The following is a 26,527-nucleotide window of genomic DNA, read 5'->3' as shown; positions in this document are numbered from 1 at the left end:
AAACCGCCATCCCGACTACACTCGAACCGCTCGTTATGAAATTTATTTCCCCAATTCAATTAGGGTTCTAAGTAAGTCACGGATTTCTCCACCATCCCCCCGATAAATTCAACTTTCTCTCAAGCACTTCGTTAAATTCCAAGCAAAAATGCCTCAGAGACACTCGAAGAACAACAATGATTTAGCTATCTTCACGTACAATGAAAAGCGGCAGCTAGGATACGGCACACAGAAGGAGAGGTTGGGCAAAGATTCCATCAAACCATTCGACGCATGTTGTCTCTGTTTGAAGACTTTCATTGAACCCATGTCCTGCTCGAAAGGCCATGTCTTCTGCAAGGAATGCATTCTCGAATGCCTGTTGTCCCAGAAGAAGGACATCCAAAGGTTCTTCCCGTTGTTAATTGCTGAATTATTTGAATTTTGGATTATCGGACTTTCAATCTTTCACAGTTGTAGATGCTCAATCGATTTTTTTGTAATCCATTTTATTTTTAGAGATCCCTAAATTAGGGGAAAAAATTTTATGCCACTGTTCCTGTTCGACATGCTAGTTTTATATCCGCTGCTTGTAATAGATCTTGGGTGAACAAATCTTTCATGATTAACTATCCCAGTAAAGGTGAATGCTTTACATGCTACAAATCAAGGAAGAATTGGATTATGGAGTGTAAGCCAGCTTGTGTGTTATCCCAGTGAAGAGGCAGCAGCTCTCGCTGGAGTTAATTTAATCTTAGCAATTGCCTTTTTATTTCTATTTGCTCACTGCCCGTGAAAGTTACAACTATTAGGTGTATAAAAATCACCCTTTTGACACACCTTCAAAGTTCAATGAGGCCTGCCAACCTTGTAAAGTAACGCGTGGGAATTGTGCTCATTTGGTATTTGTTGAGTCTCAATTTTCATGTTTAAAAAAATTGCAAAGGTTAAGATAAACTTGTATTATGGATGCTTTATGGGCATTTTGTCCCTATTTAAGTTTTTGACTTGTCCTACTAGAAGATTCTCAATTCTGTGGCAAGGGAAATAAGTTGGGATTGTGCGTGGAATACATTGGTAAATTTGATTATAAGACCAAGTTGGCCCTGTGTAACGTTGAGCAGCAGCTTATAGTAACTGCTTGCTTAAGAAGCTGATGAATTATTAATGCAAGCAATAACCTAGCCAACTCTGGCTTGTGAGCAGAGTTATCCTCATCAAACTATGCATCTCTACTTTTCAAGTGGTAATAGTTTCATAAGCTTTGATGTTGCACAGTTGTGCTCTTTAGAAACATAAGAGAAGGACTTGGGTCACTAGGTTTATGTTGTAGGCTTTCAGAAGAATTTGTGTAAGAGATTTATTTCTGAGTTCCTCCTCTGCCTCTGAATGGCATCCTATGTGAAAGAAATGTTACTTTGCCTTTAATCTGAGCATGACTCATGCCCATCATATGATCCAGGTTTCAGAACATTTTTCTTTCTTACCTGCAGGAAGTTATCAGCCCTTACCACTCAAAAAAAGCAAGAAAAAGATGAAGAGGAGGAGAGATTAATGCTTCAAAGGGCCAGAGAGCTTGACGCATTTGATCAACAGAACCATGGGGCAGTACCACAGTACAATGATAAGAATCATAACAGTGACAAAAACGGATTTCATGGTGCAAACAGTGTAAAAGCCACATCTTATGAAGAGGAAGCACTCCGTACTATGAAGGCATTTTGGCTCCCTTCCGCCACTCCAGATGCTCCTAAAAAAGTTGAGGCCCCTTCAACTGACACAATTTGTCCTGAAGGAAAGGAAAAGCTTCGGTTAAAGACACTTTTTGCGATTAATTTTACTGAGGATACATGTGAACATAAGAAATCAAGTTCCCTCGATAAGACCTTTATATGTCCCAGCTGCAAGGTCACGCTGACAAACACGCAATCACTTGTTGCCTTGGGTTCTTGTGGGCATGTGTTCTGCAAGAAGTGTGCCGATAAATTTGTGGTCGTTGATAAGGTTTGTTTGGTCTGCAACAAGCCATGCAAAGAGAAGAATCTTGTCAATTTAGCAAAAGGTGGAACTGGTTTTGCGGGTCATGATGATCATCTTGAAGCAACAGATTTCAAACACTTAGGTAGTGGTTCAGGGCTGGGGCTCGTAAAACCTTCCTTGAAATCTTGATCTACAGAGTGGATTGTATCTGTCTCAGTTGTACTTCGCTTCCTACATGGCTTACACTGGTATCTTACAATATCTTTATCATTGTTGCTTTAGTTTTCATCATATTAATTTATCTGGCGAATGTGTGTTAGCATCTTCGAGTTGTATTAAGACGAATTCTAAAATCTTGGTCACTTTCTCTTTAGATCATGGTAATATCTCTGGGGCCGACGCATGTTTCATTCCATTAGAATAGAAATGAACCTCGTCTTTCATTGTTTATAACAGTGGTGCGATCTTGTTATGGTCTAATTTAAGTTTCTTAGTTAAACAATGGACGGAAAACTGGTAAAGCTTCTAATTGGTGCAGCCTGAAGATAGATAGATCCCTCTTATATCATTATTAATCATTCTTTGTATTGGGGAAGTAACATTTCAATAAACAGCGAGGAAGAATGCAATATAGTGACTTCAATTGCTAACCGATATTGGGCCGAAATTCTCTATGATTTGCTACTTGTTTCTTGTGGGACCAATAAATACAGGCATTGAGAAGCTGCGATAGACTTCAACCCTTTGAATATTGGGGCGAGATGTGCAATTGTAAGAGCAGTATGGATGTGGCGGCTGATAAAGTGTTAAATTTTACGTACCATAAATCATAATCGAATACATAGTCGGAAGGTGTGGTTAATATATTGGTTTCTTTTTTCTGAGTTGGTTGATAGATTGCCTTTTAGAACGTGGGATTGTTGAGAATTGGATGAACGAGCTATCAAGTCCCACTTTAAAAAAGAGGGAAAAAAAAAATAAGAAAAAAAAGAAAAAGAGCCAACCAATAATAGTACATTAGTACTCCATTATTGAACCCCTTGAAAGCATCGATTAAGCTCCACCACCCGATAAATTATTCCTCCACCCAGAGACATCGTAACTAATAATGAGTGTGATTTGTTTTTTTTTTTTAAAAAAAATTAAATAAAATAATCAGTGTGTGAATTTAGACGTATTTGAGAAAACTGTGTGTAATGTGTTACAACTTACACCTTCCACCACATATATAAAGGTTTCGTCTCATTTTGCATCCGTCAAATATGTAGTTCAATATATATATTAAGTATTATTTTCTTTATTCTTTTGGGAATCTATCCCTGTTCATTAAACATCTATCCCCGTTCATAAAACACACACACACACACATAACACAATAATATACGGCATAGATGGAGTATATGCTTGATGGATACAATAGTGGAACTTGATTATTATTTTTAATGAAAAGGTTTGTTATAATTGTATTTTAAACTCGAGATGTCGTCCGAAATTTGAAATTTTAGTGTCAAATGAAATATAAAGTTCTGTTTGGAAATGCACTTATAAAATGTTTTTATTAAAGTATTTTTTAAAAAACTTTTTATAAAATGTTTTAAAGATATATACGTGTTTGACATTTTAAAAGTAATGAAATTAATTTTTGTTTTACATAGTTTCATTCTAAAAACATGAAAAACACCTATCAAGTGTTTTTTTAAAAATTACACTTAAAAAAATTACAAAATATGTTTCAAAAATATTTTACAAATTTTTTTTTTCCAAACACATAATTTGAGTTTTTTTAACTTATAAAAAATATTTTTAAATACATGTCCAAACGTAAGTCATTAGCATAGAGCTTGAAATTTTGTGTATGAGACAATATCACATTTTGAAATATTTTCTCCTAACTTGTAATTATCATACTATATGCGTATATATATGTACTATATATTAAGTGAGAGCACCCAAAAATTAATGTTTTTGGTGAAACTTTTTTCAATATTTCGAAATTGCTCATAATTTCTTCTTTTTTCCACCTTTTTTGTGCAAACCCCCTTTTCAATTGTTTTCCCTCTCCACGATCACCGAAGCTTTCAACTCAATAATAAGCTCTCTCTTTCTTCTCATACAAAGTAATCCCAAAAAATATAATCCACCAAAAATCACAATTGATTCTATTTTTTTAGTTTTTTTTTTCGAAAAATTGTTATATAAAATTATTATTTTTATTTCGTGGACACAAAATATAATAAAAAATAAGAAAGGAAGAGCATTGAGGAATGAGGAACTTGTATCGCTAATATTTTAATGATTAAAATATTTAAAATTTTGAGAAAATCAACTTAATACTTTATTTGTGAATTGGGGGTTCAAGTTTATCATGTAACAGCGATTGGCCTGTCTCATATGCTGAGTAAGCTTTTAAGTTTTATCCTTACACATCTATTTGGAATTTGTATTCTTTGAAGGATGTCTCAATCATCTTACTATTTTATAATTTTACTATTTTATAATAGATGAGTGAGTTATAATAACCGTTGATTTGAGAGCACCAATTTTTTTATCCATTTTATCTTCTCGTCATATTTTTATCTTAATAATTTTTACACATCAATTTTCACTCTCATAACTACGTGAGTCATGATCCTCAATCCATAACCTCCCTACTATGACACTATCCCACTAAATCTCCCATGATTTTATTCCATGTTTATTTAAAAATAAATTTTATTTTACACACGCATAATGTGTGTACTTTTTACTAGTACCTAATAATAAATGAACACTGATTATTTTCTAAATAATAATTCCTAATTAAAAATTATCATAATCATGTCTAGATTAATAAATTTTAATATAAGTCATAATAAAAAAAATACGAACACAAAATGAAAGAAAAATGTTCCGCTAAATTATGGTTTTTGGCCCCATTTAATGAACTTTAGATTAAATAAAGTATTATGCATGGCAAGCCCTTAATTTGTCCTCTTAATTCTTAAATATATATTTTATAAAATAGAATATTTGACTCTTAACTAGTTTTTCTTACCTATTTATAATGAAAAACATAAATAATAAATCTTTTTTGAAAGAAAGCATAATCTTTTTAAAAAATAGACCTATATTCTTGTGCTGACATGGCAACATCATCATCCTCAATTTTCGCTGGCACACCATTGTAATAACAAATAACTCGCCGACCACCAATGATTTGGCTTTTCCTTTCCCATTCTCTCCACTACGGAATCTGCTTCGTTATCTTTTCAATAAATTACACCTCCTCCCTTAAAATCCCAATACCGGCAAAAGGGGCCGTAACAAGAAAAGTAGTCGACCCCTTTTGAATGACGACGGAGATGGAGGTGAAAGGTGGTGCATCGGCGGCGGCGGAGGTGGGGGTTTCGGAGGAGGAGAGTTTGTTGATGGAAGGGGTGGCCTTGTTGGATTTTGACATGCTTTGTTCAACGGTTGCCATGCAGGCCCACAAGGGGAAATGGGGGAAACTGAATGATGATAATGAAGAAGAAAATCTTGTTTCTGAGCATCAAAATGGAGGGGGAGTTTTTAGGATGTGGGAAGGTGAGATTATTTACGACTGTTTTGATGATCGACGAGTTGCTCTTCAATCCACATGGTATTCTCTGTTTTCTCCTTTTCATTTATTTTCACTTAAATGATTGTTGAAAAAAAAAATGAATCTTTTGGATTTCGAGTGCTGCTTTTTTATTCCATTTTCTAAATATGGTATTGAAATTTTGATCTTGCTTATTCTGGTGTTTTGTGTTCTTTGTTAATCCATGAATGTTAAATTGCTGAGCTTGGATGCTTCGATGTTGCTTTTCGCATTAGTTTGACTTGTTAGAAATGGAAATTGTGTGTTCGGTTCTCATGAACAGTAAAGTATGGCATCTGTAGATTGTGGAAACAAGGTAAAGATAATAATCTTTTTCTTGTTCGAGGTTGTCGAAGGATTATACTAATTAAAGATAATAGCTTTCCCTTAGTTATAATAGCTTACCCGTAGTTTTGCTATTTATACATCTTTGGATGCTTTCTTGGTTTGATGGTTTTGTCTAAATTTGGTGTTGTTGTCATGCTTCCGCAGATTGTGAAATTTAATTTTTAGGATTCTTGTTTTTTGCATTTTCATCTGATGAGCAGCATCTGTATCATTGCATTGTCTTGTTTTGCAGTTGTCCATGTTATAGATTTGGCAAGAATATGAAACGAGCCGGATTTGGTTCCTGTTTTCTTCAGGTAAATATTCATTCTTTCATTGAGGAATTCTTTTTCATACGAACTGAGGCATGCCCAATGTGAAATATCTTGTTATTCAGCCTCCATTGAAGTTCCACAGTGGCTTGTGTTTGCTCGTTTCAATTCTTTTTGTCTAGACCTGTGTCAGTTTCCTTGTCTCACTTCTCAATGGCCTAAGAAGATGGAAGAAATTGTGTGCAATTTCGATGTCTGTTCATTGATAATCAATTTTGACTTAATGCTATTTGCGATTTTGTCATTTTTTACATCTAGAGTTTGTTCTTAGTTCGCTGGTCTTTGGAAGGATTTTCTTCACTGAGTTCAACAAATGGATGGTGCAGGGATCCATTCACTTAATTCTTGCAGTTGCCGCCCTGTCCAACCTGCTAGCATTTATATTTACTCGGAGACGTTGCTTTCTGTATTTGGCCATTGTATTTACAGTTTCAGTTGGAACATATATGGGATTTTACCGAACACTGATCAGGAAAAAGTTCAATATAAAAGTAAGCATCCCATTTTTTGAATTGATTCGAATTAAACAACGTGAGACATTTGGAATATTAAAATGAAAGGGTCTGTTATACTTTGCTAGCGATGTATCTTAGGTTTTGACAAAGAACGCGACTTGTGTTTACTTATTTGCAGGGTAGTGACAGTTCTTTCGATGACTGTGTGTACCATCTTATTTGCCCGTTCTGCACTTTATGCCAGGTCCGTCCCCATTCCATGCTGAAATTCCCATGTTTTATACATTGATACAAAATTTTTGGTATCAGAACATGGTTTGCACAAGTGTGCCAAGCCCAAAACCTTCACACTGAATCGCGACCATATTGAAAAAACTCGCTGCCTATTATTTGCTCTTTCTGTTATCTAGTCGAATAATACTTTTTTGTGCACTGGCATGTACAGGAGTCAAGAACATTGGAGATGAACAACGTCGAAGATGGCACCTGGCATGGCAGAGGGGACACCATATGTATAGGCACCGTGTCAACCAAGTCGCCTGAATGTGTAAGTATGCGAAAAGACTCAAATGACAGTTAGGCCCGCATTCTCCTGTTTTTCCCCCCCACAAGCTGAGTGTTGTACTGTTGTTTCATGTTTCTAGTTTACGAAGCTAGATGAAAATAATGGCCATTTTCAAAATGAGATTATTTACCAGTTCAAATCTGGTTGTTCAAGTTCTGCTGTATATATATCTGTACATTTGAAAAGGTAGCGCAAATATTTGTATAAGAATATAGGTGTAATTTTCTTGGTTTTGTACAGAAATCAATCGATATTTGTTGTTACTTTAGGGGTGATCGATACAAAATTGTTTGTTACATAACATTACTACGAATCTATACAAATACTCATCATCCATTATACTCGGACTTGTACCTCAAACGGTGTTGACATTCTACACGAATTGCAAATGCTTCTCACAAAGCTTTAGGCATTTTTTTTTCACCAATCAATCATACGTACATAGTATAGCGGTCCAAACCAAATCATGTACAAGATCCCAATCAACTGCACGAAAGTAAAAAAACACGATATGCCAAGATTTTATTTTCACATTGCACGCCTACATTATCAAGGTCCCTGAGACAAGTGGCCTTGTGCCGCCACATCTAGCCCGGAGACCTGTATTTCATCCACACCAGGAGCTACCATGCCTGGATAAGGACCTGGAACAAAGGCTGCATTTCTAACCCCTTGTGCGAAATACATGGCTTGATTCGCACCGTCGTGAACGACCCGAGAATTCATGTCATAAGGCCTAACACTAGCTCCATATACTTGACCCATGCTTGATACTGTTTGGGGAAACCCAACGGGTACTTGACTCGGAACAACCGGGTATGGCTGGACGAATTGAGCCTGCATTGGGACCGGTTGCATATTAGCGGGTTGAACTTGATGCGCACCGGGCATGTAGTAAACAGCCGGCACGGGTTGCATAGCTGGACCCGGGTAGTGCCACATGGGTCCTGGACCACTTGAATATACGGGTGGCTGAGGAAGACCCGTATTTTCGGTGAGTATCTCGTGACCAACTCGGGTTTCCTTTACTTGGTCCATAGTTTGAACAGGGTTAACGGGTTTGGTTTTCACGGGCGGAAGATCCGGAATCGCTTGCACGTTGGGTGGTGCCAGGGATGACGAAGTGGATCCGAATGGCGAAGAAACAACCGGAGCAGGTGAACCCGGGTCGGAGATTGAAACGCTGTCGTTCAAAAGGTTTTTGTTCCTGAGTTTGGGTTCTTTCATAGTGTCCTCCTGATTATCCAGCCCGAATAAGTAATCCGGAACTTCGGAGACGATAGATGAAACCTCGGACCGGCCGCGCTCCAGAACCGGGCCCGAACCCGGTCCTCCATTCAGGGCGTCGACGAACCAGCTCTCGCGCTTAGCCGAGCCGTCCAGGAGCGAGCTTATACTGGTGCTTCTGGAGCTTGTTATATCGTCGATATTGAAGAGAAAGAGCCTCAGCCGAGCCGATTTATTCTGCGAGAGCCGATCGTACTCTTCCATCATGTTCTCTACATCCTCGTCGGCGGTGACGGTTATCAGAGCGTCGAGGTCTTCGTTGGGCAGCTGGTACTTTATGCTGATGTTGGAGGTACCCGCCAGCTTCGAGAGCTTCGAGAGGAGAGAAGAAAAGGTCGCGTGCCGGTGGACCACCACAATTCGGGTGTCTCCGCCGACGTAACGAAGCTGGTTATCATGTGGACGGGGGAGGATCTTCCCGCCAATGCTGCACATGAACCGGACCCTTGGCTGAAGGGAGGTGGCGCCGTCGTCGTGGAGGTGGTGATGGTGATCGGAACGCGGCGTTGACGATAAAGAATCGGCGGGGCCGGAGTCCATTTCACCTACCTGATAGTGTGAAGCTGCCATCGATCGATCAACTCGAGAAACGACGAATTACTCTCATCAAAATTTCGATACAGTTAACAGAAAACAAAACGGATTTTTATATGATGAACGGAGGAGAATTGATGATGAATGCAAAATGAAATGGAAAGAGAGCGAAAGAGAAATGGATTGGTGGAGAGCGAAGGGGAGGTGGTGGTGGGGCTGGTGGGCGGTGGTGGTGGTGGGACTAAACAAAGCGTGGGTCCCACTTGTCTGTCTTAATCCGAGTTCTTTCTCAGACGTGGTATCCAATTATATATTGTCTGATATAAATCAAACTATTAAAATAATAAAGAGATTTATTTATTTCATACACAAAAAAGAAAAAAAGTAATAAAGATATTTTACTTTTATTATTCGCACATAACTCCAATATTTTTTCATCAAAAAAAAAAAATCTCCAATTTATTTTGGTTTCTATCAAAAAAAAAAAAGAAGCAAATTCCAATATTTTTTAATTTTAATTAATCATATTAATTGTAGTATTCGTTGTATTAGTGCAGTCAAAGACGATACACTGGGGGCCACAAATTTTCTGTGGTGTTCTGCTTGTACTTGCTTTTGCTGTACTGTAGCCAGATATGTTTTAAGATTATTTATTAAACGAGTAGATTTGTTATCCCTACACGTGTACACACACCCATTCGTCGATATGATACATATGTTCAGTGAATATTTTTTTATATAAAAATAACATTTCAACTCAAATTAATACATGTTATATAATATAATTTTTTTATATAAAATATAATATTTTCATATTTCAAAACTTTTTTCATAAATCATAAGATAGCTAACAAAAAAAAAAAAAAATTCCAGTGAAAAATAATAATTTGAACATAAAATTTAAATTTTTTTATGAGTCGAGTCGGAAATTCGTATTATAAATGAATTGTGAGACGGTTTTACAAAAATTTTTACATGGTTTAAAATATATCCAATTCTTGTGCTAACTTTTTTTTTTCAAAAGAAAACAAAAAGGATTATTTCTTTGGTCCATAAAATACAGTAAATATCATTAATTTGCTCTTTTTTTTTAAAAAAAAAAAAACTATAGTTCATTGTCAATATTATAATTTTTGCTAAGTAGAGTGTTACATTACGTAAACAGATTAACGATCCGAAAATAATTTTTAAAACAGAGGTGCACCATTTTTCCGAATAAAATTACTTATTGTCAAATCAAGAGAATTAAGTTATACTATACGTTGAAGTTGACTCTACAAAAAATAAGGTATTAGTAAATAAGGTATATACAGTATACTTGTATGCTTCTGCAGTTCGGCTATGTCGAAGGCCCGGGACTAGGAGGAAGCCTAAACCAACAAACGGTGGGCCCAAATTTATTGGGCTTGACTCTACGCATACCTATCACACATTCTTGGCGAATTGGGCTTGTGCCAAAACATATCCCATTCCCACACAACATCAATTCGTATTCTAATAAATAATTAATAAAAAAAACAAACCATTTCAATAATAATAATAATAATAATAATAATAATAATAATAATAATAATAATAATAATAATAATAATATGTTTGGCTAGTGGTTATGAGTTTGATTTTTTCCAATTATTTTCCATTTTTATGTGAATTCCTTAATCCATATGGTTAAGGGAAATTTTAAAACGCAATATGCTCAAATAATGGTGCTAATGGCATCATTTTTATGAATATATATTGGTTTGATCGACATTCGTGTTCAAAATCAGACTTGTAGTTGTTGTGTATACACTTGATCAACTTTGACTCGGACTCTCGGACTTCGGCGGAGGAATTTATTTCACTCATTTACATGAGCGAGTCAAAGCATTGGGCTACTTTGGTTTGTGAACTCAATTTGAGAGCACCCACAATTGGCCTCAAATAAATGATGAAACGTGATGATGTTGTATTTTTGTTTTTGTATTTTTTTCTAATGAAATAAAGATATGCCAAGATAACGACTCCTTGCTACTTTTGCTTTGTTTCTTCGAACAAATTAAAAAGTTAAGGTGTATGTATATCCACACCTTTCGTAAGAGTTAGTGGGGTCTATTTCGTAAGAGTTAGTGGGGTCTATAATTTGGTGGTGATGGTGCAATCAGAACTCCATGCAATTTCTAGTCTAGATGAAAAAAAGGGAATACCTTGAAACTCACAATATATGAAAGATCGAAACTTTGACAAAATCCATGAGATACAAAAAATATATCATATAATTGACTTGTGTGTGTATATAAATATTCAGCCCCAATCAATGCGTTCTTATTTATCGTGCCCATTTTGGATCAATCTATCGCCATCCATTTATAAGAAAGGAACACGCGTTGCGTGCTCGTATAATCATAAATTTATTTTTAATTTATTTTTGTTTTTAAAATATTTGTAATTAAATTATAAAATAAAAAGATTTGTAAACAAAAAGGTAAACAAAAATTTAGAAAAAAAAAAAAACTAATTAAGAGTATTATTGTCATATTAAAAAAAATCTCACCAAAAGTTAGTTAATATTCACCCCTATCCCATAATTAATAGTATAGATATATATGTACATAGAGTTTTGATAGTAACTGTGGTCGCTCACAAAAATCCTGCACACTAGATTACGTGTTATTAAAATTATGACTTATGAGTAATACTCTTGTAAGACGGCCTCATCCGTGAGATGGATCAACCTTATCCACATTTATAATAATAAGTAATATTTTTGGCATATAATATAATATTTTTAATAAATAACCAATATAATAAATTCGTCTAAAAAAAATAACCCTTAAAATCGTAAAGACAAGTGTTTTTGTATAAAATTATATATATATATGCGGACATGTGAAAAGAATCTTCTGGTAAAGTATGAATCTTTTATTCACTTTTGTTCAAACTTTAGGTCAACATCGTCTTTCAAAGACGTTACCAAATTAGTTTATGTCAGTTTCCATCAAAAAAAATATATAGTTTATGCTAGTCATTGACTCATTTTTTAGAAGCAAAAGTTTTGTTTCAAAAGCCAATAAATCTCTCATTTTGATTCTGGAACTTCATTCTGATTTTATATATACATCTTTGTGTGAAAGTGCTTCTGTTTCATCCATTTGTATTGCTGAATCTTGACTCTAATTAAGGTGGGTTGAGGTTTTTTTTATCGGAAAAGATTATTTTTATATCTACTAGACAGATTATCTGTCACGTGTTGAGGAATTCAGGCATTGTAATATTGAGCTGACTGATGTTTTCCAAAGTTCTATTGCGATGTAAAAAAGTTTTGTTTCCTCTATTTATTACTTAGTTTTGATGGGATAGTCTGAAACTGTTGTACTAATTCCGTTGTTCAGTTGTTTTTTTCATAGAGGGGGAACTATGACTACTGATCTTGAGACTAGTGAGGTCACCAGTCCCAGCAGGCTCGAGGTTTGTGTACTTTTTCTCTCTGTACTTTCCATTGTTTTGCTGCAAATTTGATGTGTGTTTAATTCAAATATCAATCTGTTTCATTGAATAAATCTCAGGGAAAGTACAAGGCAATTCTGGTCTGCGGTTTTCTTGGAATGGGATCCCTTATTTCTTGGAATAGCATGCTAACAATAGGGGATTACTATTACAACCTGTTCCCGGTAATTGGACTCGTAAAGCTTAGATTAAACTAGTCCCCTCAATGAAGGGAAAACAATTTAACTCGTTCGAGTTTCTTATGTCGCAGAATTACCATCCTGCAAGGGTACTCACCCTTGTTTATCAGCCGTTTGCGCTTGGTACAATGATGATTCTTGCTTATAATGAGGCAAGAATCGACACACGGAAGCGTAACTTGTTTGGATATATTCTTTTCTGCTTGAGTACCTTTGGACTTTTGCTGGTGAGTGCAGTTCTCATCAAAATTTGAACTCATTTTACTTCATGTTTTCTTATCACCTGCTGTTTTTTACCAGATAGATCTAGGATCATCAGGGAAAGGAGGGATTGGAAATTATATCGGGATCTGTCTTTTCGTTGCTGCGTTTGGTATCGCAGATGCCCACGTTCAAGGTGGAATGGTCGGGGATCTGTCATTTATGTGTCCTGAATTCATCCAAGTAAATTATTTTCACACCCTGGGCACTTTTAGATTATACATTGTGACATAAATAACAGAAATTTGTTATATTTATGGTTGTGTTCTGGTCTGAATCCGCAGTCATTCTTTGTTGGCTTAGCTGCATCTGGTGCACTTACTTCTGCCCTGAGGCTAATGACTAAAGCCGTATTTGATAAAACGAACAACGGGCTTCGCAAAGGCGTCAGTAAGTTGAACTCAGGACCTCTCCAAATGAGATAAGATTATCGGGTTTATTTAAATTCAGATGATAAAAATGTTGTTTTGTTCTGATTCTGCAGTGTTGTTTCTTGCCATCTCGACATTCTTGGAGTTTATGTGTATTTTCCTATATGCGTTCGTCTTTGCTAAGCTACCGATTGTGAAGTACTATCGTAAAAAGGCAGCTTCTGAAGGGTCAAAAACAGTTTCTGCTGATCTTGCTGCTGCTGGCATTGACACCGTACACAACAAAACGGTAAAGAAAATAATCTTGAATAAGTCATGTTCTCTTCAGTTGAGTGAATATTTTAAATATGAAATTACATATTTCGTTTATAGGGTGAAGATGATAAAGATGATCGCCTAAGCAACAAACAGTTATTACTTCAAAACATTGATTATGCACTGGATCTCTACTTAATATATGTGCTCACTTTGTCGATTTTTCCTGGATTCCTGTACGAAAACACCGGCTCACACCATCTGGGATCCTGGTAAATGCACAAAAACAAGGAGAAACGACTGTTACGCTTCATTAGAAATTATGAGGATTAGACCGTGTCATCTTTTATGTACGCAGGTATCCTGTTGTGCTGATTGCAATGTACAATGTGTGGGATCTTATAGCGAGATACCTTCCTCTCATCAAGAGTATCAAACTGGAATCAAGAAAGGGTCTTTTAATGGCATCATTGGCGCGTTTCTTGCTCATTCCAGCTTTCTACTTTACAGCAAAGTATGGAGACCAAGGGTGGATGATAGTGCTTGTGTCCTTTCTAGGCCTAACCAATGGATACCTCACAGTGTGTGTTCTCACGACTGCTCCTAAGGGTTACAAGGCAAGTTTTGATAAATGAAATTATGTTGGACTCCTAGAACTTGCCCATTTTTTAACTTGTACAAAGGTTTTCGATTTTCAGGCACCAGAGCAGAATGCATTGGGTAATCTGCTGGTGTTGTTTCTTCTTGGAGGTATTTTTTCTGGTGTCGCTCTTGATTGGCTTTGGATAATCGGCAACGGGACCTTCTGAGAAGGCTGCATTTGCTGAAACCAACCTGAAACTTGAACGAAGAGGACGCTAAGAAGGAATACAATATTCACAGGGCCGACGGTGTCACCATGTATTGTTTGTTGCCTGACGATGGAGCTTTAGGCACATAATGCTAATGATTTCTGGTATGTAATTTTAGGCACGCCATATTGTTCTGCAAAAGTTGTATTGCATAATTTATAGAATCATGCCCCTAGTATGTTCCACAAAATATCAGAGTAATAAATAAAACATATTCAAAGTGAACAGCTCAAGTCAAGTTTGATGCACAATCCCAATTCAGTTACAATTATCCATGTGATGCCATATGATGCATACGAGTCATGCAAAACATATGGTGCTCCTTTTGTTGGGTGCAAGTTTGTGCTAGGCGTGATAAAGCGAGCTTGAGTTAATGTATCAAAATAACAAGTCAAACTGAAAATTATATTTGTTGTTGGGCAATGCTCGATATATAGTTCTCACTTCTCAAGTTCTCATTATAAAAGGACGACAGAGAATTATTGGCTTTGATACTATTAGTTGGTTTAATTCAGCCTGTAACTTTAATAATAACTGTGTTATATAATATAAATTTTTTATATAAAATATAATATTTTCATATTACAAAACTTTTTTCATAAATCATAACATAGCTAACAAAAAAAAAGATATTTTTTTCGATGAAAAATTATAATTTGAACTTAAAACTAATTTTTTTTTATGAGTCTAGTCAGAAATTCGTATTATGAATGATTTGTGAGACGGTTTTACATTACATGGTTTAAAATATATCCAATTCTTGTGCTAGTTTTTCTTTTTCCCAAAAGAAAACAAAAAGGATTATTTCTTTGGTCCATAAAATACAGTAAATATCATAATTTTCAATACATTAATTTGCTCATTTTTTTAGGAAAAAAAAAACTACAGTTCATTGCCAATGTTATAATTTTTGCTAAGTAGAGTGTTACATTACTTAAACATATTAACGATCCGAAACTAATTTCTTAAAACAGAGGTGAGGGGTGCGCACCATTTTTCAGAATAAAATTACTAATTGTCAAATCAAGAGAATTAAGTTATACTATACGTTGAAGTTGACTCTACAAAAAATAAGGTATTAGTATGAGAATAAATAAGGTATATGCGTGGTGTTCTCTCTGTCGCCATGATGAAGAAGATGTATTTCATGCTCTAGTCTCTTGCCCTCTAGTGCGTCCTATTTGGAACCTTTCTTCGGTTGGTAGCAATCTGGGGTCTGTTAAGTAGTGTTTGCAACCTCTAAAAATAAGTGATTATGGAGATTCTTTTAACGAGAATCTTCATAGTAATCTCTCTGAATGGTGGGATAATGTTTCTATCAATCGCAATCCATTCGACATCGAGATGACAACAGTGTTATTGTGGTGTATTTGGCAAAATCGCAATGACGTAGTTTGGAATGGCAAGAGCAAAACCGCAGCTCTCATTTACTCTTCTGCCTTGCAGAACCATTCTCAATGGCTTGAGACTCACAAAAGCACGACCCAAACCACTCACCATCCCAACCAACAACAACTTGTTTCTTGGAAAGCACCTCCGCCTCCCTTTGTCAAGTGTAATGTTGATGCTGCTCTTTTTAGAAATCCTCCTCGCATGGGTTATGGGAGCATCCTCAAAGACCACCGTGGTATGGTTGTAGGAACAATCCAAGGCATTATTCCAGGGATACAAGATCCTACATGATACCCCATGAGTAGGCCCATCAAGTGCTTGAGCCCAATGAAGGCCCATAACCAAAGACTAAGGTCCGAGTCTCATTTTTAGAGGTAGGGCTGGCCCATCAGGGGATTATGAAAGAAGGTGTATGTTGGCTCCTAAAGAGGTGAAGGAGAGCTCCATCGAGTTGGACTTTAGACATGAGGTCTCTAAGGTAAGTCAAAAGCTTATGACAATTTGAAAGGGATGAGTGAAAGTATATATGAAGGTAGTGTAGGAGAGGCTCGCCTAGGGTGGGCGAGCCTCAGGGTGGGCACCCCTAAGGCGGGCGACCCTTAGGGTGGACAAGCTTGGTTTTGTGTTTTGAGTTGTCTTTGGAGGGCGAGCTCTAAAAAGAGAGGCGCGTGAACTACACGCTCGTGGTCCCCTACAAAGTGTTCGTGGTCCCCTATTTTGCCTCCTATAAATACGGGTTTGCTCCTTCCATTTCAATTCAATTCACTTTCATTTTGAGGGGCGCCCAAGATCCTCTTTCTCTTATTCATTCACGTCCCTGACTTGAGCGTCGGAGGGGCTACGCCGGGATACCCTCCCGGCCCCCTCTAACATTATTTGCTTGATTTCAGGTTCATCTCTAGACTTGAAGCTTTGGGCTTGAGTGGGACTCGGGTCATCAAATTTTAGTGAGTATCACTTGGCGCCGTCTGTGGAAACTTTGAGTTGAGACGTAGAGATGGTTGGAAGGAGAGGGAGTAGAAGAGCTCACACCACCTCATCTCGCCTAGGGCCGATGAGGGAGGAGCCTCCCCCTAGGAATACGGTGGGAAGTATGACCTTGGAAAAGTTGGGCCAATTTATTACTAAGGTTGTGGGAGAGGCCTTGAAGAAGAATCAGGAAGTCTCGCAAGGTCAAGGTCGTGAGAAGGAGCAAGAACGAGAGCAAGAGCAAGAGCAAGAGCAGGAGCAAGAACAAGAGCAAGTGAAAGTGCCAATAAAGGATGAAATGGCTCAGCGAAGTCAGGTAGGGGGAACCCTACCCCCTCCAGGCATGGATGACCAAGAGAAGGAGGAAATGTGGAAGGAGATAAGGATGTTGAGACAACAACTTGGTAGCAAGGGTGCAGCTCTTAAGAAAGAAAGTCCATTTTCCCTTGCAGTTTTGGAGGAAGAACTTCCAGCTAGTTTCAAGAAGCCAAGCGTGGGAGAATATGATGGAAGTACGGACCCGGAGGAGCATATGGGAAGGTTCGATAACGCCGCCTTATTGCACCAATACTCCGACGGTATTAAGTATCGAGTATTCTTGAGCACGCTCGTAAAGTCTGCCCAGCAATGGTTTAACATGTTGAAGCCCGGGTCCATAAGGTCCTTTGAGGATTTCCATGTGGCCTTTATGCATCAGTTTGCTAGTAGCAAGAAGTACCAAAAGAACTACTTGAGTTTGTTTGTGATGAAGCAGCAAGATCAGGAAACTTTAAGGGAATTCATCCAACGCTTTAATGGTGCAGCTTTGGAAGTGCCGACTGCTACCCCTGATATACTGATCAGAGCCTTTACCCAAGGGTTGAAAGGAGGGGAATTTTTCAAGTCTCTAGTTAAGAAGCCTCCATCAAGTTACGATGATCTTTTGGCACGAGCGGAGAAGTATGTGAATTTAGAGGATGCTCAAAGATACAGGAGGACTGAATATAGGCCAGAAGGTAGTACCGTGGAAGGGGCGGAGAAGGGAGGAAGAAAACGAGGGGTGGGAGAAAAGGAGGATGATCGAGCTCGAGGTAAAAGGCAGTTTTCACCTTATGTCCCCTTGGCTCCAAATAGGGACAAGGTGATGGGGGTAGATGAAGGAAGAAGGAGGCAAGGAAGTTCGCAAAGGGTCGATGAAGGCCCTAAGTTCCTTCCACCTATAAGGAGGGAAAGAACTCCTCCAAGAGGCAATCAGGAGTTTCGAACACCTCTGCGGCGAGGTCGGGGTCCTCCTTGGGTAAATCCAAAACCGGAGGTTCCGAGAAGACAGATGGAGGGTCAAGTTCCTCCTCAAGGGCTTGACCAAAGAAGGAGGGTAGATGAGGCTAATAACCCTACCAGAGGTATGATTCATATGATTTCAGGAGGCGCCACCGACGGTGATTCCGGACGGGCGCGTAAAGCGTATGGAAGGAGGATGAAGAACTTTGAAATATCTAAAGAGTTGAATTTACCTCAAGATCCCATAATCAGTTTTGGACCCGAAGACCTTCGTGGTGTAGTGACTCCGCATAATGATGCTTTGGTGGTCACGGTCACAATTGCAAATTATGATGTGGCGAGGATATTTGTTGACAGTGGGAGTTCAGTGAATGTGTTGTTCAAAGGGACGTTAGATCAAATGAAAATGGAAGGATTTGAATTGGATCCTATCTCAACACCTTTGTATGGATTCACAGGCCATGCTATTAGACCGTTGGGCCAGATTTTCCTCCCAGTATCCATGGGAAATGACCCTCAACGGGTCACCAAGATGGTGAGTTTCACGGTGGTAGATGCTCCTTCCTCATACAATGGGATTTTGGGTCGTCCAACTATGAAGGATTTTAGAGTTGTGGCTTCTACGTATCATCAAAAGCTCAAGTTTCCCGTAGGAAGAGGAGTTGGGATGTTGCGTGGGGATCAGAAAGTGGCACGCCGATGTTATGATGGAGTGGTGCGCGAAGAAGGAAAAAAAACACGGGTGGAAGTTAGCATGATACGCGGGGGGTGGGGGGGGGTGTGTGGCTATGATAACAGTGGCTAAGAGAGAGGTTCAAACCCTGGAAGAGGAGGAACCTGAAGTAGTGGAACTAGGGGTTAGCGGAGAGAAGCTTAAGATTGCTGCTGATTTGAAAACAAAGGTCAAGGAAAAGCTCATTATTTGCTTAAAGGCTAACCTTGATGTATTCGCTTGGTCAGTTCAAGAGCTTAGAGGTATAAAACCAGCGGTTATGGAGCATAAGTTAAATCTCTTGTTCGGAGTTCGCCCCGTAAAGCAAAAGAAGAGGCACTTTGGACCCGACAAGGATAAAGTGATAAAAGAGGAAATAGGGGAATTGCTTGGGGCTGGACACATTCGAGAGGTGCAATTTCCTACTTGGCTATCGAATGTTGTGTTAGTGCCCAAGAGCTCGGGTACATGGAGGATGTGTGTGGATTTTAGGGACCTCAATAAGGCATGCCCAAAAGATTGTTATCCCTTGCCTCGAATAGATCAATTGGTGGATTCTACGGCCGGCCATCAATACTTATGCCTAATGGATGCTTACCAAGGGTACCATCAAATCCCTTTAGCTGTGGAAGATCAAGATAAGGTAAGCTTTATCATTTATGAGGGAACTTTTTGCTATGTGGTCATGCCCTTTGGGCTTAAAAATGCCGGGGCTACGTACCAGCGTTTGATGGATAAAGTGTTTTCCAAGCAAATAGGGAGAAATGTGGAGGTGTATGTGGATGATATCATGGTAAAATCAAAAGATGCAATTGGCCTCATCGATGACTTGGTGAAAACATTTTCCACCCTACGGTCTTATGGATTGAAGTTGAACCCTCAAAAGTGTATGTTCGGAGTTAAGAGTGGAAAATTCTTGGGATACATGGTAACTGAGCGTGGGATTGAAGCTAATCCGGGAAAGGTTCAAGCTATACAAAATATGACGTCTCCTCGGGGCCCGAAGGAGGTCCAACAATTGATCGGGAGAATCACAGCCTTGGCGCGATTCATTTCTCGGTCTGCTCATCGTAGCTTGCCCTTTTTCCGTACCTTACGGAAAGCCAATAAGTTCGAATGGGGTGAGGATTGTGAGAAGGCTTTTGGAGAATTGAAGAAGTATTTGGCTGAGTTACCCATGTTGGCCAAGCCGGTGGTTGGAGAAGGATTGTGGGTGTATCTATCAGCTTCGAAGGGAGCCGTGAGTTCAGTTCTTGTTAAAAAAGAAGGTTCAACACAAAAGCCTGTTTATTATGTGTCACATGCCCTTAAAGGGGCTGAGTTGAGGTATTCGGGGTTGGAAAAGTTGGTTTTGGCATTAGTGATGACGGCAAGACGTTTGAGGCCATATTTCCTATCTCATCCTATTGTAGTGCTTACAAACAGCCCTCTAGGAAGGATTTTAACTCACCCAGACGTGTCAGGACGGTTGGTGAAATGGGTCACTAGTTAGGAGAGTATGATATACAATATGAGCCAAGAACTGCTATTAAGGCGCATACTTTGGCTGACTTCTTAACCGAAACCGTTCATCTGGAAAATGAGGATCTGTGGAAGGTATTTGTTGATGGTTCATCGTCAATGGAAGGAAGTGGAGTAAGGGTGGTCACTACAAGAAAAACGGCCAAAGACAACGCTTTTTCCGCGTTGTTAATGTCCCCGAAAAAGCGTTGTCGTAGCCAGTGTTGTAAAAGACCACGCTCAAAGATAACGCGGAAAAAGCGTTGTCGTTTCTGGATACGACAACGCTTTTTAAAGCATTGTCGTATCTAAAAACGACAACGCTTTTTTCGCGTTGTCTTTGTCACAAAAAAGCGTTGTCGTAGTTCAAAAGCTTTTTAAGCGTTGTCTTTTTTAGTAACGACAACGCTTTTTCCACCTACGACAACGTTTAAAAAGCGTTGTCTTTTCTCAAATAAAAAACAAAAACAAAAAAATATAATTCACAAATTTTCAATATTATCACTCAATATTCAAATTTTTTGAAAATTAAATCTAATATACAATATTTCAATATTATAAATCATTCAAATATAATAAAAATCATTCAAATATAACAAATAATCGAATTTTTCATGTTCATCTCGGCCATTTGCGCTATGCTTTCTGCCTCAAACCGGAGTCGGCGATCATAGCAACTCTCAGAATGCTAAATCCATTTGGAGGACTGGAAATGTGCTGAGCAACTTCGTAATTTGCTTGCTTTAATATAAAGGTAGGATTCATCATAAGCCCCATATTATCTTATGGGCATTCTATAGAAATACACGCATGATAGAATACTGGATGAGAAGATGGTAACAATCACCATAAATCAAAACAAATACACACACGACTAAAACCCAAGAGCTAGTAGTGATTCACAATGTATGTCCCAAAAAAGTATGTGGAAGTCACCTGTATAAAGTAAATTGCGCAATTACTCGAAATATAGAAAACTCTCAGTTTATCTGTTGGCAAACTTCTAGCCTGACCAAGAACAACAATTGAATTGTTAGTCAATTCTTCATGTAAAATCAAGCTAAAAAATATTTGACACACCATGGTGATGATGCTATTTGTGACAAAAGTGGCCCAATGCTTTGAGCCATTGGAACAAGAACAGGTGAAAGCAAAGGAATGGCCAGGCTTGCGTCCTGAAAGTAGAATAAACATGTAAAGCACCTAAACTTTAAACATATATTAGTATGCAGATTATGAACTCAAAAAACACATGCCAAAAAGGGACAACCAATAGATTTAAGTCAAACTTGAGGAACTTATGTGCACTACCATTAGATGATTATTGTTCCGAAATATGAAAAATACCATGTATTTGATATCTGTAAAGTAAGAAAAATTGTGTTGTTTTCATACTTGTATAAATGCGCTCTAGTCAAACAAGAACAGGTATCCAATTCAAGCCCGCTAAGCAAGAAACAATGTTTGTCATTTAAATTGATGATTATTTTTTTGTTCAAGGCAGAATGTTTCCAGGGTGGCATTTGTGTTAGGCTGAGCCACTATCCATTATATGGATAACGTCTAACTTATGTTGCTACTGGTGAAAGCAATATAAGTGAAAAAGCATAAGAAAATTGTCATGTTCCTCGCTATCAAGAAATTTATGCGTGAAAATGTGCAACTGTTTGCACAAAACACACGAATGTGCACCTTATTAAATGGGATTTCTCACTTTTCCATTCATCCTAATTCTTCCTTCATAAACAACTTTAGGAATATCACAAGACACCTAATGAAGGTGCATCCTAATAAGTAAACGAAGAACTGTATTTCAATAAAAAAATTTAGAGGAGTACTTCTAGTACTAATAAAAAAAACAATCTCAAATTTATTTAAGATCATACTGATATTTAAAAACATAATTATCTGTAAATAAAATTTATATGATATAATATTGATATTTAAAAACATAATTATAGTCATCTTTTCTCCATATGACCGACATTTATTCATAAGACTAGACAATCCTCGTGTGCATATTTATAATAAAATTTTTATAATAAAAAAATAATATGTTCTGATTTTCTTCATTTATAAAATATCTCCTGATTTTTTTAAATAAAATCAGGAGACATTTCAATTTTTTCGTTTCTTTTTCTTTTTCTGTTTTTTTTTGTCAAAATATTCATATTATTTTTTATAACGACTAGCTCTAGATGCAAACATATGATGTTTTCGGTTTCTTTCTGATTTACAAACTATTGTAATTTTCATCTTAAATGTAATATTAATATTTATACATTAATTAATTATTCAAATTTGAGATCTGCTCCTTTTCTTTACTTCTTTCTTTCGTTTATGTCCAATAAAAAATTAGTTTTTTTAAGAGAGTTTATGTCCAAATAAATAAAATGACAGTAACTGGGATCCATTAATTTCATATATATATCAAGAGTTAAAAACTTAAAATGAACACAAGAAGGCGCTAGCTGCGGGTCTCCATCCCTGTCCTTTTCACTCTCATGTTCAAAAACACTACAAAATTTAAAAGACCAATGTGTGTGTGTACACATTCATGCTAACTTATTTTTGCCGACTCAAGGTTACTTTCCAATTACTCAAGGTTATTGCAACTGTATGGAATGGAGGAAACTTCTTAATAGAAGTTATGTCAAGGCAAGTGTTGAAGGAGAAGAAGAAAACAGAGATTAAGCCCATTGAGGCTCAGTTTGACCAATCTGCCGAGAAGGAGAATTTAATGAAAGCCAATAATTCTACTGATGCAATGAAGTCTTAGTAGCATTTTATTGCTTGTACTTTACTTTTGTTGATTTGTAGAAATGCTGTCGTTTATAATATGATTTGATGTTTTTATATTTGGTGAAAGGCTGTGTAATTGTTCTGTGTTTTTTGGTGTCTTGTGTGTAATGGCAGCAAGAAGAACTCAATCAAGCACCACCACCAACAGCCACTCCACTACAAACCAACGCAAGAACCAACAACACAAAGGAGAAGACACGCACACAATCACAAAAACACCTAAAACCAGAAGGGTTTCAAGCCAAAATACCTCTAAGCAGCAATGGAGATGTCGATTACACTGCAATAAGCATAAAACCAAACACCTTGCAGGCAGAAGTAAGTGACCCGATCAGCAGCAGTGTAAGGGAGAAATCTACTGCAAACAAATTTAAAAACACAATCGCGCCCTGCACAGCAACACACGCTCAAGCAGAAAATCGTAGAAGCAAAGCAACACAAATCGTGCCTGCACAGATTTGTGCTCCAGCAAAATGGCAGCCCACATTGATTAAACCCAGGAACAAATGGAAAAATTAGCTTACGCAGTGCAAGAAATCAAAGCAATCGCAGCTTGTTACCTCTTTGGAGTATTTCGGCACGGCTGCTCACAACAGTGGTTTTCTACAAGTCTTCCCCAACCATTCTCGAAAAACAATCGGCACTCATAATCGCGACAGTGCTTTCCCAACCATTCTCGAAAATCAATCGGCGATACTGATAATGGCGACTTAGGGCTCAATCGATTTATTTGAGTCAAAGTGGTCGGGTAGCTGTTGGGTTATTTAATTAAATATCTATTTCTTTTTAGGTTTTAAACAAAGTGTTGTAAGTATATTTTTTTTTCTTTACGCTTTTATTTGAAAGCGTCGTGGAAGGTATGAAAAAAACGCTCATCCACAACGCTTTTTAAAAAGCGTTGTGGATGACAAAAAAAGTGTTGTCTTTCTTAAATTTTAAAAAAAAAGACAACGCTTTCTCATAAAAGCGTTGTCTTTCTTTTTTTAACAACGCTTTCTGTAAAAAAACGTTGTCTTTCTAGTGTTGTCGTTGACCATTTTTGTTGTAGTGGGTGTTGATTTCTCCTACTGGTGAGGAGGTGAAATTGGCAGTGAAGTTAGATTTCAAGGCATCTAACAATGAAGCTGAATACGAAGCCGTTTTGGCTGGGCTTTGAGCGGCTAAGAATATGGGAGCCATATGGATACACGTCTTTTCCGATTCACAATTGGTGGCACAACAAATGAAAGGGGCATATGATGTGAAAAATGAAAAGCTTATTGAGTATGCTCGAGAGGTGGATAATGCAAAAGAACAATTTGCGGAGGTGGTTTTCGAACAGATACCTAGAAGGGAAAATGAGAGAGCAGATGCTTTGGCGAAGATGGCTGGTTCTATGGCGAGTTGGAAAACTAGAGATGTAGTATTTCAGGTGGAGCTCGCACCTCATATGAGCTCGGTTATACTTGAACTATCAGCGGAGGATTGGAGGGTCGTTATAATTAATTATTTGAAGGAAGGAAAGCTGCCCGAGGACGCTAGGGAAGCTCGGAGGTTGAAATTAAAGAGTTCAAGATATATATTGATTGAGGAAGTCTTATATAGGAGGTCATTCGCGGGGACCTCTCCTTCGGTGTTTAAGTTATCAAGAGGCTGATTATGTGCTTAGAGAAGTACATGAAGGGTGTTGCGGGAATCACTTGGGAGCTCATGCTTTGGAAAGAAAGGTTTTGTTGGGGGGATATTGTTGGCCTAACATTTTGGGAAGTGCCCAAGAGTTGGTCACATCATGTGATAGTTGCCAACGACATGCTCGATTGCAACATCAACCCGCGGAGCTGATGAAAGCTATTGTCTCTTCTTGCCCCTTTGATCAATGGGGTATGGATATCGTGGGTCCTTTTCCCGTAGCTCCTGCTCAAAAGAAGTTTTTATTGGTGGCGGTTGATTATTTCTCGAAGTGGGTGGAAGCTGAGCCTTTGGCTAGGATCACTGAAGGAGATGTGTTGAAATTTTTGTGGAAGAATATAGTGTGTTGGTATGGGGTACCTAGGAGACTGATATCCGATAATGGTAGTGTAATGCCCCGATTTTATTATTATTGAGTTTAATCGAGATAATCAGAATTTTTAGTGATTGAGGATCGTTTTGATATTTAACAGGGGGTTACTTTGCAACTTGGAGAAATAAAGGACTAAAATGCAAAAAGTGGATTTTGTATAATATCTTAAGGCAACTTGCCTCACCATCACATCAAATCATTTCCCTCCTCTCCCTTCTCCTCCCTCTCTCTCGTTCGTACGTACTGATCGAAGCCATGGATGGCTTTCAAGCTTTTCCTTTCCCCTGATTCGCTCGATCCGACCGTTAGATTTCAATTCCGAGTTGAGATTCACGATCACCGCAACGAGGGCTTCATTTAGACGTAAGTTTTGCTACGATCTCTTGAACTTCGATTTTGTTGGGTTGTCAGAATTTGATAATATTGGAGTATGTCGTTCTTGAGCTAGTATAGATCGTGTATTCGAAATCGGTTTGGAAAAAGAACAAAGTTTGGATTTTATATGATTTTAGAGGTGAAATTCAAAAATGATGATTTTGATTGAGGTTGGATTTGCGTTGTTTTGATGGATTGTGATGATGATTGAGTTATTGTGATTGTTGTTTGATGGTTTGCATTTCCGGATAGTCAGTTTATAGCCGTTATGCCGTCGAAATCGAGTTTGAGTTATCGGTTTTGGTTCGATTTGATTTGTATATCGAATTTGATTGAGTTTGAATTCCGAGTTGATATTGAGTCCGTATTCGATGTTTTGACAGTTGATTGAGGATTCGGAAGTTGATCGAACTTGGAGACTTGTTTATCAATTGAAGAATTGAAGACGGTATATTATTGATTGTTGTATCGACTTTGAGTTTGTTATCCGAATAGACTATGATATCGAGTTATCTCTTGTTGACATGAATCACTTGGAGCTTCGAGAAAAGGTAAAAGTCGACAATGAAACGAATGGAAACGAATAATCGAGATCGACTTATTCTCGAGTTCCCGAAAATCACATACTACATGTTCATTTGCTTGAGTGAATTTGATTGTTATTCTATTTTCACTTGCATTCATATTGAGCCGATTTCTCGATTCGTTTTGAAATTAGACGATTTAGGGAGCTATATTGAAGTGGCCTTGGATTTCGAGTTTTTTTCAATTGCCAGAATACTTCTTATAGTTTCTTTGAAGTCTAGGGGTTGAGTTGAACGACATCCACCCCGAATGGGTGTGTCGGTGAGTTGTTGTGAAGACTTGGCCCCGGGATCCCAACCGAATAACGATGGATATTTCGATTATCTGATTTGATAGTCCCGAGTTTTTGAAGCCATGCATTCATTCATTCTTATTTTGATTTGTTATCGATTATTATATTTCAATATGAGGTGTTTACTTGATATTGCATG

At 37.7% G+C, this 26,527-nt stretch overlaps 6 protein-coding genes across 7 annotated transcripts; 5 read left to right on the top strand and 1 right to left on the bottom strand.

Annotated features, from left to right (window-relative positions):
* The first annotated feature begins 18 nt into the window (after positions 1-18).
* On the top strand, positions 19-2,345 carry LOC140874833 (E3 ubiquitin-protein ligase CSU1). The gene is made up of 2 exons (XM_073278266.1): positions 19-387; positions 1,473-2,345. The coding sequence occupies exons 1-2, from the start codon at positions 149-151 to the stop codon at positions 2,146-2,148; spliced, it is 915 nt and encodes a 304-aa protein (XP_073134367.1). The 5' UTR covers positions 19-148; the 3' UTR covers positions 2,149-2,345.
* A 2,795-nt stretch (positions 2,346-5,140) lies between these two features.
* On the top strand, positions 5,141-7,499 carry LOC140874193 (uncharacterized). The gene is made up of 5 exons (XM_073277478.1): positions 5,141-5,578; positions 6,138-6,201; positions 6,543-6,707; positions 6,850-6,915; positions 7,117-7,499. Exons 1-5 carry the CDS (start codon positions 5,289-5,291, stop codon positions 7,249-7,251), a joined length of 720 nt encoding a protein of 239 aa, XP_073133579.1. The 5' UTR covers positions 5,141-5,288; the 3' UTR covers positions 7,252-7,499.
* Positions 7,500-7,628: 129 nt separating this feature from the next.
* On the bottom strand, positions 7,629-9,249 carry LOC140874176 (protein PAL OF QUIRKY-like). The gene has a single exon (XM_073277459.1). It carries the CDS (start codon positions 9,091-9,093, stop codon positions 7,786-7,788), a length of 1,308 nt encoding a protein of 435 aa, XP_073133560.1. The 5' UTR covers positions 9,094-9,249; the 3' UTR covers positions 7,629-7,785.
* A 2,791-nt stretch (positions 9,250-12,040) lies between these two features.
* On the top strand, positions 12,041-14,834 carry LOC140874184 (equilibrative nucleotide transporter 3-like). 2 transcript variants are annotated; one of them, XM_073277471.1, is made up of 10 exons: positions 12,041-12,218; positions 12,444-12,504; positions 12,603-12,707; positions 12,794-12,949; positions 13,023-13,166; positions 13,268-13,373; positions 13,468-13,643; positions 13,727-13,881; positions 13,968-14,226; positions 14,308-14,834. In XM_073277471.1, the coding sequence occupies exons 2-10, from the start codon at positions 12,454-12,456 to the stop codon at positions 14,416-14,418; spliced, it is 1,263 nt and encodes a 420-aa protein (XP_073133572.1). In that variant the 5' UTR covers positions 12,041-12,218; positions 12,444-12,453; the 3' UTR covers positions 14,419-14,834. The 2 variants fall into 2 exon arrangements, with proteins under 2 accessions (XP_073133572.1, XP_073133568.1); XM_073277467.1 differs by having other exon boundaries at positions 12,042-12,218; positions 12,429-12,504; positions 14,308-14,833.
* A 2,015-nt stretch (positions 14,835-16,849) lies between these two features.
* LOC140869611 (uncharacterized) lies at positions 16,850-24,251 on the top strand. The gene is made up of 6 exons (XM_073272972.1): positions 16,850-18,782; positions 18,880-20,162; positions 20,282-20,428; positions 22,899-23,057; positions 23,210-23,413; positions 24,144-24,251. The coding sequence occupies exons 1-6, from the start codon at positions 16,850-16,852 to the stop codon at positions 24,249-24,251; spliced, it is 3,834 nt and encodes a 1,277-aa protein (XP_073129073.1).
* A 12-nt stretch (positions 24,252-24,263) lies between these two features.
* Positions 24,264-24,731, top strand: LOC140869595 (uncharacterized). The gene has a single exon (XM_073272971.1). It carries the CDS (start codon positions 24,264-24,266, stop codon positions 24,729-24,731), a length of 468 nt encoding a protein of 155 aa, XP_073129072.1.
* Positions 24,732-26,527: the final 1,796 nt, after the last annotated feature.

Source organism: Henckelia pumila, chromosome 1 (genome assembly GCF_033568475.1).
Source record: "Henckelia pumila isolate YLH828 chromosome 1, ASM3356847v2, whole genome shotgun sequence".
Taxonomy (NCBI): domain Eukaryota; kingdom Viridiplantae; phylum Streptophyta; class Magnoliopsida; order Lamiales; family Gesneriaceae; genus Henckelia; species Henckelia pumila.
This window is presented reverse-complemented; position numbering and strand designations above follow the sequence as displayed.

Coding starts and splice junctions, on each gene's coding strand:
- LOC140874833 (XM_073278266.1), top strand. CDS start 149: ATGCCTCAGAGACACTCGAAGAACAACAATGATTTAGCTATCTTCACG. Junction 388..1,472: donor CAGAAGAAGGACATCCAAAG/GTTCTTCCCGTT, acceptor TCTTACCTGCAG/GAAGTTATCAGCCCTTACCA.
- LOC140874193 (XM_073277478.1), top strand. CDS start 5,289: ATGACGACGGAGATGGAGGTGAAAGGTGGTGCATCGGCGGCGGCGGAG. Junction 6,202..6,542: donor TTGGTTCCTGTTTTCTTCAG/GTAAATATTCAT, acceptor TGGATGGTGCAG/GGATCCATTCACTTAATTCT. Junction 6,916..7,116: donor CGTTCTGCACTTTATGCCAG/GTCCGTCCCCAT, acceptor TGGCATGTACAG/GAGTCAAGAACATTGGAGAT.
- LOC140874176 (XM_073277459.1), bottom strand. CDS start 9,093: ATGGCAGCTTCACACTATCAGGTAGGTGAAATGGACTCCGGCCCCGCC.
- LOC140874184 (XM_073277471.1), top strand. CDS start 12,454: ATGACTACTGATCTTGAGACTAGTGAGGTCACCAGTCCCAGCAGGCTC. Junction 13,167..13,267: donor TGTGTCCTGAATTCATCCAA/GTAAATTATTTT, acceptor CTGAATCCGCAG/TCATTCTTTGTTGGCTTAGC. Junction 13,644..13,726: donor ACACCGTACACAACAAAACG/GTAAAGAAAATA, acceptor TTTCGTTTATAG/GGTGAAGATGATAAAGATGA.
- LOC140869611 (XM_073272972.1), top strand. CDS start 16,850: ATGGTTGGAAGGAGAGGGAGTAGAAGAGCTCACACCACCTCATCTCGC. Junction 20,429..22,898: donor CGTCAATGGAAGGAAGTGGA/GTAAGGGTGGTC, acceptor CAATTACTCAAG/GTTATTGCAACTGTATGGAA. Junction 23,058..23,209: donor AAGCCAATAATTCTACTGAT/GCAATGAAGTCT, acceptor GTGTAATGGCAG/CAAGAAGAACTCAATCAAGC.
- LOC140869595 (XM_073272971.1), top strand. CDS start 24,264: ATGGGAGCCATATGGATACACGTCTTTTCCGATTCACAATTGGTGGCA.